The sequence below is a fragment of the Schistocerca gregaria genome, chromosome 1 (assembly GCF_023897955.1).
Source record: "Schistocerca gregaria isolate iqSchGreg1 chromosome 1, iqSchGreg1.2, whole genome shotgun sequence".
Classification (NCBI taxonomy): Eukaryota; Metazoa; Arthropoda; class Insecta; order Orthoptera; family Acrididae; genus Schistocerca; species Schistocerca gregaria.
The window spans coordinates 378749050-378763176 of NC_064920.1; the positions used below are offsets into that span (position 1 = coordinate 378749050).

General features: G+C 41.9%; 1 protein-coding gene across 1 annotated transcript in view; it reads right to left on the reverse strand.

Moving 5' to 3' along the window:
• The window catches only part of LOC126348063 (NAD-dependent protein deacetylase sirtuin-2), a 44012-nt gene that overhangs the window by 6500 nt on the left and 23385 nt on the right, over positions 1–14127 (reverse strand). Inside the window, exons 5-6 of the mRNA XM_050002323.1 lie at positions 8922–9045; positions 2703–2895 (exon numbers count right to left, since the gene is read on the reverse strand). Coding sequence (XP_049858280.1) covers positions 2703–2895; positions 8922–9045 — 317 coding nt within the window. The remainder of the gene's footprint in view (positions 1–2702; positions 2896–8921; positions 9046–14127) is intronic.

Genomic DNA, 14127 nt, shown 5'->3' on the forward strand with positions numbered 1-14127 from the left:
TACTATGTTCGTTATTGTCAGTTATTACCCAATGTGTTAGGTCTATTATTCTACAGGTATTGTGTGATTTTTCCTTCAAGAAGTACATTAGTACAGAGCATACAAACTGCCATCAATGCCACCATCTTCTTCTTCTTATCGTCCCTACTTTATAATATATAAACTACTTTCCAAGTGGCAAAATGTACTACAATAAATAAAACATTTATAAAACACTGTACTGTACATTGTACTTGTGGTGAGACAGTTGCAATCACTGAAATCCATCACCCGTGGCCTCTGGCCTGATGAGGAGCACCACAGTTCTGCCACATTACGCCACACACAGACAGACAGACCCAGCCTGTGAGTAGATCGGTTAGACTAGATTCGACTGGCAGAGCCCGCACATTAGTGGGAAACTGTGTGTCACAGACACCATGTTGTTGAAATGAGACCACAGTGATCATCCACACAACAGATAACTTGCGCAAATACTTTGAAAATCAATACTAATGAGGATTGGAAGCAACTCACCATAAAGATGATTGCTGAGCTGCAGACAGGCACACAGAAAAGACAATCACACACTCACAACTAAATTTTTGGCCATAGTCTTTGTTAGAAAAAGAGAGCGCACACACAATCACACACACAACTCATGCACACGTGGCCATCGTCTTCCACTGCTGTGTCAACAATCTCTGAGAATTAGATCCAACTAAGTCACTTCACATGCCTCCCAGCCTCTCTTCATCAGCTGCTAGCCTAGCAGCAAGTAGTGGTGGCAGCACTGACTGCAAGCCGAGAGGAGGAGTGGGACGGGGAGAAGCAGTAAGAACGACAAAGTAGGGAAGCGGCACACATACTCGACTGCACCCAGCCAGCGACAAAGCATGACATCTCAGTAGATGAACAATTTCACACTATTGAGACAAAAACGAGACTTTTATAGTGGTTTTTTTTTTTTATTTCCCTGATACGTTCGAAATTTCCCTGATATTCTCTGATTTCCAGAGCTTGGGGCAACCCTGGTTCTGCATGTACATCTTGTTCCCTTGGTTTTATGTATACAGAATGGGAAAAAAATCTGATAATGTCAGAGCAGGGCGGATGAAGTAGAATTCTGCAAAATGTTTCACGTGACAACAGATTGAAAATGCACTGCTGTGGAGCTACAGCCATTAAACAACAGCCAACTGGCAATGTGTATGCAGAACCATGTGCATTTACACAAACATTCCCCTGTTAATACCTGGTACCCTAAAGAGTTATTAATTTAACTACATGAAGATAATGTTTAGAGATGAACATTCAAAGCAAGGCAAACTTAAAAATTCCTATCTGTTGCTGGTTACGTTAGATGAAATTTTTCTGAAACTTAACTATCACATCAACAATGCTAAAAGTACTATAAGACCATTAATTTATTAAATTAATGAGCTTCATTGCTGTAAGATGGTCCACATCTGGTACTTTAAGGTGTAACATTGTTTATAATGAACTCTAAGGGCCATGTGTTTTAATTTTTGCTACTGTACAGGCAGCATGAATGGTTTTTTTCCCCTCTAACATGCACAGTAAATCAGTCAGTGTGAACTAAGACAATGGTGGAATCAAATTTTAAATATTCTTTTTCCCTTAAGTCGCATATTTTTGCAGGAAGTGCTTCAAATGCCTGCCTCCAACTTTGCTCTAAAGTTTACATGATTGAAAAAATAATTAGTGCCCTCTCTTGAAAATTCCTGGCAGGCTACAAATTACAGTCATGGCCTCTAAAATGCTTGTGACCAACTCTTAATGGATGTTGACAAGTGCCTGGTAAGAGCTACCTTTCATAAAACCTCAAACAAACAAAAAAAGTTCATTAGTGTTAAATTGGGTGATCTGAGAAGCCACTCTCGCTAACCATCACGCCAAACTCACCTGCACCTGAGCACCTTTATTATGAGACGGATATATTGCTACTCATCATGTAGAGGAGATTTTGAGTTGCAGATAGACACGACAAAAGACTTAACAAGTAAGCTTTCAAATGAACACACACACACACACACACACACACACACACACACACACACACACCCCTCGACAGCCAGACCAAGTAGTTGTGTGTGTGTGTGTGTGTGTGTGTGTGTGTGTGTGTGTGTGTGTGTGTGTGTTTGTCTCATACAGGAAAAGGCCTTCTGGCTAAAAGTTTACTTGTTAAGTCTTTTTTTTTTGTACCAATCTGTGACTCAACATCTCCACTGTGTGGTGATTTGCAATCTATCCTTTTCATAATAAAGGGAGGAATAAAACTTTAAGAGGATAAATGTGAACATAATTCGGCTTTTATAAGACAAGTGCTAGCACAGTTATTCGCATGAAATTTGGTAATCTCAGTCAAAAAAACTCTTTGCTGCATAGGTATAATTTCCTCCTTAGTGAATCTGCCAATGTTGATTCCAATAGGCTGCAAAGAATTTCTCCTTCGACTTGGGTAGCATACAGAGCTTTTGTGGATAAACTTTTCTAATTCCTTGAATGTTCCCTTCTATCTAGTACCTCTCACATGCAGGCAAACACAAAGCCACTACATTTAGATTGTCTCTATCAATAAAATTCGGTTTCATTAAAGCCTTTCATTCAGAGCTGCATACTCAAATAATTTTCTTAGGGATCAACAAGTTATGTTATATGAATTTTGTTAAATAAAAACACTATTTAGTCTAGTCACTTACCTATCAATAAGAGAAGCAAACGGCTGTACAGCAAGGGATGATCCCATTATGATGAGAAGGTCACATTTTGGAAAATCTTTCTGCATCAAAGTAAAAAATTTTGTCGGCAAATTTTCTCCAAAAAAGACTATATCTGGTTTGACAATGCCGTTACAATCTTCACATGTTGGGACGGAATCAGCAAATATTTTCTCTAAATAAGGAGAAAAACATAGCATCAACAAGATAGTAAAAAAGTGTTCCAAATTTCAAAACACACAGTTGTACTCACCAACAACACTTAATCAGTGACCCATGAAGATGTAAAAACAAAACTTGAATTAAAGATCCCTTTCACAGAGAGTTAGAAACTAACAGCACATGAGAGTTGGGAATGATAATTATAGAACAGGGGAAAAAGTTGCACATAAACAAGTAGAGAGAGGCACGGTCCTTAAGTGGGCGTGCCTTTATTTAAAGAGTGCCAACCAACAAATAACCTTGACCTGTACCATTCCATTGTTGTTTTACAGTTGTGAGTCTGTATCTATTCCTTCATTATTGCTTGAGCTAACACTGTGATAATTTGTATAGTCATACGTCCAAGAGAGCAGGAATAATATAAAATAAACAGTGAGTTAGGTAAGAAAAAATGTACGATCAATGCAAGAAAACGACCCAGATTCTGAACTTGCAGCACAATCTCAAGATTAGGCTGTTGTCTGCAAGATAATTAGCAACTAAATAAACAGCTGACTTGGATCTGAAGCAACTGCATTGTTTAATGTTTTGAGTGGGTCATTACTGTGGGGAAACACTTGTATATGCAACAAAACGATAAACTGAAACTTTTGCTTATTATTGTTCAACTAAACAGTAATCTGGCTCATATAATGTAAGTATATTTTATCACTGTTGAATTATAATAAGTTGAAACTGTGGTATTGCTCATACATGTTTACCTTGGTAACATAAAGACAGCTACTCATGACATGTGTACAAAGCATGCCGGATGCCTGATCATGTTATAAAAAATGGCACACCCGCTTGAAGGTTAACTAAAATAACTACGGGAATCTGAGAGATATTTTTAGAAATGTAAATGGCTATTTGTGTTGTTCTACATCTTTTGTAATCGACAGGGCTCACAGAAGTTACCTTCAGTGCTTAAGGGAAAAATAACCACTGGGTAGCTACTGAATTGTGTTTATTTTGGATTCAATTTTGGGGCATCGTAGCTGTTTTCAATGAGGCAAAAGAAAGGTGTCAGTTATTGCATTTAGAAGTGAGAAAGTTAAAAGATATAAAAAGTGACAGAGGTTAATATCTATTTACACAAGTTACACAATTCATTTGGGAAAAGTGGGGAACATACACCACATCAGGGCAATGTCCCATGGGCAATCATCATCAACTACAAGCAGGGACCACCACCTAAATTCCTTGGTCAAAGATTGCTTTTAATATTATTGGGGTTAATACGCTGCAGGCAAAAGACTGGACCCTAGTGGTGGATGTGTAAGTGTATTTCCTTATGTGTATATGAAGTTGTGTTGATGACTTGCTGACCGTACTTTATGTACTATGTTCCCGTTTTTCCCACATAACCGATCATTTTTTAGCAGCTTCCCACAGGTTTAAATGTTATTATTTCTTCATCAAACAATTGTTAGCCTCATTCCCATAACCTGCCAGTACACAACCAGTCCTTTGAATACATTTACATGCATATTTTTCGAGATTTTATTAGAATTTTTTTTTCGAAATTTTAAATTTTTCGGAAAAATTTTTTCGAAACTTTTTCGAAAAATTTTTTCTTTTTTTCTTTCGAAACTTTTTCGAAATTTTTTTTCTTTTTTTTCTTTCGAATCTCTTTTCGAAAAAATTTTTCTTTTTTTTCTTTCGAAACTTTTATCGAAATTTTTTTTTCGAAATTTTCCTGAATTTCTCCACCCTTTAACGTGGTTTGGAGACAACACAACTACCTAACCCTTTGCACCCATTGTTGTTCACCAACCTAAGTTCAGCACAGGATCAACATAGCTCATCTCAAACCAACACTTTTTCGACTTTTTTCACACCTTCATCTCTCCCTATATAAATTTCTATTTATTTTCACTTTAACCTCATATTACCCTTTCCACCTTCTAATACCATGTCAACCTCACAACATCCCTACAACGACCCCATTAAATTTTATTTACAATCCCACATCCTCCTACACGTCAACCGCAAATTAGAACAGCATGCCACCCTCCACCTCAAAAAACTATCCGATCTCCTGGTTTCCCACCTCCGGAAAGGCAACTCACTCACCCTCCACAACCTTTCCAACAAACCTCAACCTCCTCTCATTGCACACAGACCCAGTCTCTTGCATCTACTCAATCTCCCACTTCCAGCTCCACTCCCTCCAACACCTCAAAATTCTAGTCAACACAATCTGGAACCACAACACCCCAATTCAGTAGTTAACCTTTCCTCCAAACCTCTCTCCAATCCGAAACCTCTGTCCTATCCAAAGGCCTCACCTTGAGCCCCACTCACAGGTTCAACCAAACTGCCCTTGTCAAAGATTTACTGTCCTACACTCGTAGTCTCTGCTGGAAATATCACTTTACCACGAAGAAAAATAATCCTGATCCCACTCCTAATGATCCAACTCCCCAAGACACTATCCAAATTGAACCCCGCCTGGAACAGTTCCGTCCTCCATCACAGCGGGACCCACCTCCTCTTCCTCAGAATCACCCTCTCCAAACCTTCCAGGAATTTCTCACTTCCAGCCTTGCCTCTCAATTTTTCTTGAAAAACCTTAATCCTACTCCCAACATCACCACAGCCGAAGCCCAGGCTATCCGTGATCTGAAAGCTGACCGATCCATCATCATTCTTCCGGCTGACAAGGGTTCCACGACCGTGGTACTTGATCGTCGGGAGTATGTGGCTGAGGGGCTGCATCAGCTTTCAGACGACTCTACATACAAAGTTTGCCAAGGTAATCCCATTCCTGATGTCCAGGCGGAGCTTCAAGGAATCCTCAGAACCTTAGGCCCCCTACAAAACCTTTCACCTGACTCCATCAAACTCCTGACCCCACTAACACCTCGCACTCCTACCTTCTACCTACTTCCTAAAATTCACAAACCCAAACATCCTGGCCGCCCCATTGTTGCTGGTTACTAAGCCCCCACAGAATGTATCTCTGCCTACGTAGATCAACACCTTCAACCCATTACATGCAGTCTCCCATCCTTCATCAAAGACACCAACCACTTTCTCAAACGCCTGGAATCCGTACCCAGTCTGTTACAGCCGGAAACCATCCTTGTAACCATTGATGCCACTTCCCTATACACAAATATCCCGCACGTCCAGGGCCTCGCTGCAATGGAGCACTTCCTTTCACGCCGATCACCTGCCACCCTACCTAAAACCTCTTTCCTCGTCACCTTAGCCAGCTTCATCCTGACCCACAACTTCTTCACTTTTGAAGGCCAGACATACCAACAATTAAAGGGAACAGCCATGGGTACCAGAATTGCCCCCTCGTATGCCAACCTATTTATGGGTCACTTAGAGGAAGCCTTCTTGGTTACCCAAGCCTGCCAACCCAAAGTTTGGTACAGATTTATTGATGACATCTTCATGATCTGGACTCACAGTGAAGAACAACTCCAGAATTTCCTCTCCAACCTCAACTCCTTTGGTTCCATCAGATTCACCTGGTCCTACTCCAAATCCCATGCCACTTTCCTTAACGTTGACCTCCATCTGTCCAATGGCCAGCTTCACACATCCGTCCACATCAAACCCACCAACAAGCAACAGTACCTCCATTATGACAGCTGCCACCCATTCCATATCAAACGGTCCCTTCCCTACAGCCTAGGCCTTCGTGGCAAACGAATCTGCTCCAGTCCTGAATCCCTGGACCATTACACCAACAACCTGAAAACAGCTTTCGCATCCCGCAACTACCCTCTCGACCTGGTACAAAAGCAGATAACCAGAGCCACTTCCTCATCCCCTCAAACCCAGAACCTCTCACAGAAGAACCCCTAAAGTGCCCCACTTGTGACAGGATACTTCCCAGGACTGGATCAGACTCTGAATGTGGCTCTTCAGCAGGGATACAACTTCCTAAAACCCTGCCCCGAAATGAGATCCATCCTTCATGAAATCCTCCCCACTCCACCAAGAGTGTCTTTCCGCCGTCCACCTAACCTTCGTAACCTCTTGGTTCATCCCTATGAAATCCCCAAACCACCTTCCCTACCCTCTGGCTCCGACCCTTGCAACGGCCCCCCGGGGTAAAAATCCTGTCCTATGCACCCTCCCACCACCACCTACTCCAGTCCTGTAACCCGGAAGGTGTACACGATCAAAGGCAGAGGCATGTGTGAAAGCACCCACGTGATTTACCAACTGACCTGCCTACACTGTGACGCTTTCTATGTGGGAATGACCAGCAACAAACTGTCCATTCACATGAATGGACACAGGCAGACAGTGTTTGTTGGTACTGAGGATCACCCTGTGGCTAAACATGCCTTGGTGCATGGCCAGCACATCTTGGCACAGTGTTACACCGTCCGAGTGATCTGAATACTTCCCACCAACACCAACCTATCCGAACTCCGGAGATGGGAACTTGCCCTTCAATATATCCTCTCTTCTCGTTATCCACCAGGCCTCAATCTCCGCTAATTTTCTTTGTGTGTGTGTGTGTGTGTGTGTGTGTGTGTGTGTGTGTGTGTGTGTGTGTGTGTGTGTGCGCGCGCCAGTATATACCTTTCCTTTTTTCCCCCCTAAGGTAAGTCTTTCCGCTCCCGGGATTGGAATGACTCCTTACCCTCTCCCTTAAAACCCACATCCTTTCATCTTTCCTTTTCCTTCCCTCTTTCCTGAAGAAGCAGCCGCCGGTTGCGAAAGCTCGAAATTCTGTGTGTGTGTTTTATTCATTGTGCCTATCTACCGGCCTTTCCCACTTGGTAAGTCTTGGAATCTTTGTTTTTAATATAAAAACTATACTTACATACAAATGAAGTGTAATGCTAAAAATGAGGGTACCGCTTAAAACATGATGTTACAAACAAGTGCAAAGGTGACTTAATCATGCAGTATAATAGGTAATCAACTTAATGTAGAAAAACACACACACACACACACACACACACACACACACACACACACACACACACAAAGAAAAAGGAAGTCATGTAGCTACATGGTCAATTTTTTTTTTCCTTATACACAGAGAATTACTACTCAGTGAAGGTATTTGTTATTTATCAGGTGAAATATGATCTTGTACATCGCCATACAATTGAAATAAGAAAATATGGAGTACCAAACTGTTGAAAAAATGAGATTATTCAAGGGAATCTTGTAAAATGCTCTAGTCATATTGTATATTAAATTAGGAGCTGCAAACTTCTAGGAAACCCAAGAAATATATACAGCAAAGACATAATTTTTAGGAGAGATCTCCTATGCTCTTTACATCATAGCACTACAATCTGGCACAAAAGTCTTTCAGACTGTTCATGTCAGGTTTAACTGTTGCACAGGTACCCTACGAGTTGGATGTAAATGGATGCTCAATTGGTAAAAACTACAGACATACAATTTAAAAAATCAAACAATGGAAAATCCAGGATGGAATGTAACAATATTATGAGAAGAAAGTTGCTACTTACCATATAGCAGAGATGCTGAGTCGCAGATAGGCACATTAAAAAAGAGTTCATAATTATAACAGTCATTTGTGTGAGTTGCATTTGCGTGAGTGTGTGCTTATGTCTGTCTATTTGTTGACTAAGGCCTTAATGACCAAAAGCTATAATTGTGAGAGTATTTTGTTGTGCCTATCTGCAACTCAGTATCTCTGATATATGTTCAGTAGCAACTTTCCTTCTTATAAATTTAAAATATCAGATTTTAAGTTTTATGATCAGAAATTTCATAAATTCTGCACATGCCATCTATGTGGATTCAGAATGGCGTTTAGGTGTGATAGGCTTCAAAACAGCCTAGTAAATGCAAATAGACAGAATTTTCTGCATTGCCAACCAGTTTTACTCAATTTTCCTCTGCTTCAGCCCAATTCATAACATTTTGTTTTGTGGGATTCTCCTTATTTTCAGATGATTTGCCATAAAATGAACCTAGTGCTTTGATCATAAACGCACAACATATTTCATCACCTTACAGTTGTAGACCGAGCATGGAACATACCTTTAATCCATTCCATTGAGTAACCTGAGTGACAGTCTATGCAATGAGATGTGTGAAATGTTCCATGGGCTTCTACAATCTTCTCTCCAGGAATTCCAGCTACTCTTTCTAATGTGTCAATATTCTGTAAAAAATTGTGAATCAGCAAATGAGTAACGACTGCAACATTTTCCAAAACAGTCTTAGACAATGGGAAAAATAATCATAAAAGAAGCAGATAATAAATACTGGTACACTATATTTAAGCTAACTGCACAAGACTGTCTACCTCTGGTATGACAACAGTTCAGATCCCTTTCAAACTATCTGCAGTTAAATTTTCGATTGTTTCTTTACAATATGTAAGGTAAATGCTGGGATGTTTCCTTTGGAAATTAAACTGAGCTTGCACTCACACACACAGACAGAAAGAGAGAGAAAAAGTAACAAAATTCAAATTCAGTGTCAAACTCTCTCGGGAACAAATGGACTCTGACATATTTAGGAAACACAGCAACACAGTGCATACAATGTTTTGTGAAGCAAAAAGGCATTTCTAAAAAACGAAATTACACAAAGTACATTAATATGTGTGTGCAGTGCCCTCAGAATGCTGTATACCACATTTAAAATCATCATACCTATAATGACAAAAATTATCAATTTTTGGCAATATAATGTAATGGGGTAGATAAAAAACTTACAAACTGGCAGCAGGTGAACACACATTAAAAAAAATGGTTTTACATATGAAAGCTTTAGGAGCCAGTGCCTCCTTCTTCTGACAGAAGAGTTGAAGGGGAAGGAAGAGGGGTGAAGGGAAAGGAACTGGACAGATTTAGGAAAAGCGGTAGAGTTCGAAAAGACCATCCAGAATCCTGAGTCAGGTGAGATTTTCTGGACAGGATGTGAAAGACTGATTGTTAGTCCTTGTGGCCACCATTCCTTCTTATGTAATCCTCTCATCAGTCTTTGTCATCATCAATCTTGTTTAAACTGTTATCTGTTTTCTACCTTATGTGCTAATCCATTTGTTTCCGGCCAGTAAGCACAGTGCCACCCCACAAGGGGTTATGGGCGTTAAAATCTCCCAACATTAGGAAAGGTTTAGGGAGTTGATCAATCAGTGCAGCCAACGCATCCAGGGGTACTGCACCATCTGGAGGAAGATATACATTGCAGACAGTTATTTCCTGTGTCGTCCTTGCCAGGAACCACATTTCCTGGAGGGCAATGCAGAAAGCAGATGTAAAACTTAACAGTAGCTGTAGCTCAGCCAGGTGGTGGAAAAACCACAGCAATTCCACTGGAGGATGACTTTATCGTGAGGCTGGGAAGGCATGAAGCAAGCAAGGAGGCAGGTTACCTGCTGCCACCAATTGAGTATTTGTATCTATTCCTATTGTGTATGAGACATCAGTGAGATCCAGGTCCTCAGGGGACACTGGGATCTCCACCTCACCTGCAGGTGCAGAATAGGTAGGGAGTGGTGGTGTTGGGGCCACCGGAGAGTCCTTTTTCTTAGCAGACTTCCTTGTTTGCATGCCCTCTCACTTCTCTTTGGGGGCTTGCTGGGAAGACTTATCCAAAGTAGCTTCAGGCATGGAGGAAGACCGTGAAGCTCTTTGTCCAGCAGCTTTTGGCTCATTTAGCCACTGGAGAGTGTCCATTGTGGCATCAGTGGAGACCTTGGGAGAGAGCATCCCAAGGGACCCCTTCCGCAGGAAAGGAGCTGGAGGAGGCTGTTGCTATTCTTGCTGGGAGGAGGGGACTGTTGTCCCCTGCATTTGGGAGGGCCTTGCTTCCGAAGTACGTACTTTGGGAGAAACGAAAGGAGATTTTCCCCCTACCACCAAGGGGGTGGAAGTATTCTGGAGGCCCAGAGGGCCCACTGTTCGTAGCATGGAGTGTGGTACAACTGGTACTTGTGGTGGCAATGGTAATATAGCTGCATCAACCCAACGGGGTGTAATCGTTCAAATTTATATTTAACTTCTTGGTAAGTCAGCCGGTCCAGGGTCTTGTATTCCATGATTTTCCCCTCCTTTTGGAGTACTGCACAGTATGGCGAGCAGGAGTGGTGCTGCTCTCCGCAGTTGGTACAAGTGAGAGGAGGTGCACAGGGAGTATCTGGATGTATTGGACGTCCGCAGTCTCGACATGTGGCGTTGGAAGTGCAGTGGGGAGACATATGCCTGAATTTCCAGCACTTAAAGCACCACATAGGGAGGGACTTACGGTTTAATTTCAAAGCTGTAAACCATCACCCTGACCTTTTCAGGCAATGAATCACCCTCAAAGACCAAGATGAAGGCACCGGTAGCAACCCTGTTGTCTTTGGGTCCCTTGTAAATGCACCAGATGAAATAAACACCCCATTGTTCTAAAGCAGTGTGGAGCTCATCGTCAGACTGCAAGAGAAGATCGCAATGGAAAATGATCCCCTGGACCATGCTGAGGCTTTTACAAGTGGTAGAAATAGGAATATCACCCAGCTTGTAACAGGTGAGTAACGCTCGGGATTGGGCTGGGAATGCTGTCTGAATAAAGACTGCATTGTTTCGCATTTTGGACAGTGCTGTCACTTCTCCAAACTTATCCTCAATGTGTTCAACGAAAAGCTTGCCAATCACAACAGTCTTGTGTGTGTGTTCTTCTGCTGCTTGGTGAGTAGACTTTTTATCTACCCAATTAAATAATTTTGTTAGTTACATTATAATATAGTAATGATGTAACTTGAGAATTAGGTTACACTGTAGCACAATCTTAGTTACATCAATGCTTGCTAGTTGAGTTGAACTCTAACAATTGCTTGGATGGCACCTAGGACAATATGACAATTTGGTTTAGACTAGAGAACACATTACAAGATGGTTATCAGTGTTCAAATACGTAAATTCAATAAAAATAGATTGAGATCCTAACTATACTATGTTTAGACCTTCAAGCAGAGTGAGCTGTGTATTCTAACGAAGCAAAAAAAGAAAGTAATTAACAAGTAAAGAGTAAAAAATATAAGTAATAAAGTTGGATAGAGAAAATGCTAGGAAGGGCATGAAAAGAGAAAAGAAGTAGAGAACCTAACAGCAACACAATGGCAGAAAATATCTTCAGATATAATTGAGAAAGTGGCCAAATACTCCTAATTTACATCATATACCTGCTAATTATTCTCTTTGGTAAGTGCTCTATTTATTAACTTAATTAGCACTGATCATACTATATGTCTAGCATTATATTCCTGATTTATGGAGGTCTAAGATTTTATAAGATGGCGGCCACTGAGTGACGCGCGTTTCTTCGGCTCGCGAGTTTTTCCGCTCATTGAAGGTGTTACAGAGAAGTGCGGCAGTCCACAACGTGTGCATCCGACTAAACAAGTGTTACTTGCCGTGGTGTATTGTTCTCCGTTGATTACCACAAGTGATAAGTGATAAGTGAGTGAAAAATTGGAAGAGCATGAGTAAGCGGCAGCAGGCGAGGCTACAGGGGCGCAGGCAGTGCGGGCGCCCGGTCTCCGGCGACAGGTGAGGCCCTGCTTCCCGACATCGGGGAGCTCGTCCGGTCCCAGGTGAGTGCGGCGCTGCACAGCAAAGACATGCTAGACGTAATCGTTCAATCCATCACGGACTCTGTGACGGCTGCGGTCATGGACAAACTGCAAAAGTCTGTTGGGCGCAACAGCACTGAAATCCAGTCTCTTAGAAAGTCCCTGGCCGCACAAGAGAAAAAAAGCCGCCGACCTAGAAGCTAAACTGTCTGCTGCCACCGATGAAATTGAGCAGTATCAGTGAAGGAACAGCTTGCGCTTGTTCAGGGTAGCTGAAAACGATCGCGAAAACACCGACGACCTGGCCGTTAGCCTCGTGCGTGAGAAACTTGGCGTGCAGATCGACGTGGCCGATATTGACAGAAGCCACCGTGTTGGGCGCAGGATACCAGGTGCCTTGAGACCCAGGCCCATAATAATTAAATTTGTGTCTTACCGGAAAAGAGCTGAAGTGTTTGCTCAGAAAAGAAAACTCGCCAAGAGTGGGGTTAACCTGAGGGAAGATCCGACGCGTGAAAGACTAAAAGTTTTGAACACTGCGATCACACAGTTCGACCTTCAAAATGTATGGACCCAGGATGGCAGGATCGTAATCAAGACGGAAGGAGGGAGGAAAATGGTGACAAACATGTTCGAACTGAAAGACTGAGCGAAATCTCGCGAGACACAAAGTCTCATATTGTAATCTGTCTAATATAAGTTAATTTTTATTCTTTCTTTTCATTTTTTAACTTAAATATTGCTCCGTTATTTCTATAAGCACCATAAGTACTCTATTTAAAATAAGTCAATTGTTTCACAAAAATATTGTTTCTTTATTTGTCTATCATAAGTGCTCATGTATATTTATATTGTCAGTCAAATGGAAATTAACATTCTCCATTAACAGGAATCTCCTTACAACAGCCTTTCTATATCTGTTATTTTCATCTTTGCCACTACCACAACTACTACTATTATTATCTTTTTCGCAACCACTACTGCCACTTTCCATCTTTCTTTCCGCTCCCTTCTCCGATACTTCCAGCATGTTTTTCACCTTTAGTCCATAGACGCTTGAGTCAGTCACAACCTTGGACACACCTGTAAAGATGCCTTCCCCCGCGAAATCCAGCTTTTGTCCCTCTTCCGGCCAGCAGGTAAACGGAGCGCGCTCGGTCCTACAGGCGGCCACAATGGGACGGACCGGTTCCGGCGGCGGGCTGTTTGTGGCCCACGCGAACGCGCAGTCGCTAACGGCTCACTTCGATGAGTTCTGTGACCAGTTCTGCCAATCGCTGTTCCACATTATCCTTGTCTCTGAAACTTGGTTGAAACCAAACATTTCTTCCAATGCTATCCGAATCGCTTGTTACTCTCTCCTAAGGGCAGATCGTGAAACACGACGCGGGGGTGGTGAGGGTGCCTATGTTCGCTCTGATCTGACACCTACTGTACTATGCACATCGGACGCAAAGGGCGAAGAAGAAGCAGAGTTCTTGTTTTTCGAAATAAATACATCAAATCAGAAACTGCTAATTGGAGTAATCTATAAACCTCCAAACGTCGGTGCCATGTCCTCCTTTCAGTCTGCCCTGTCCTCACTCGTGACACAGTATGAACACATAATCATTATGGGCGACACAAACATCGACTTACAGTTAAAATCTCCCTCTGCCGAAAAACTAAAGTGACTGT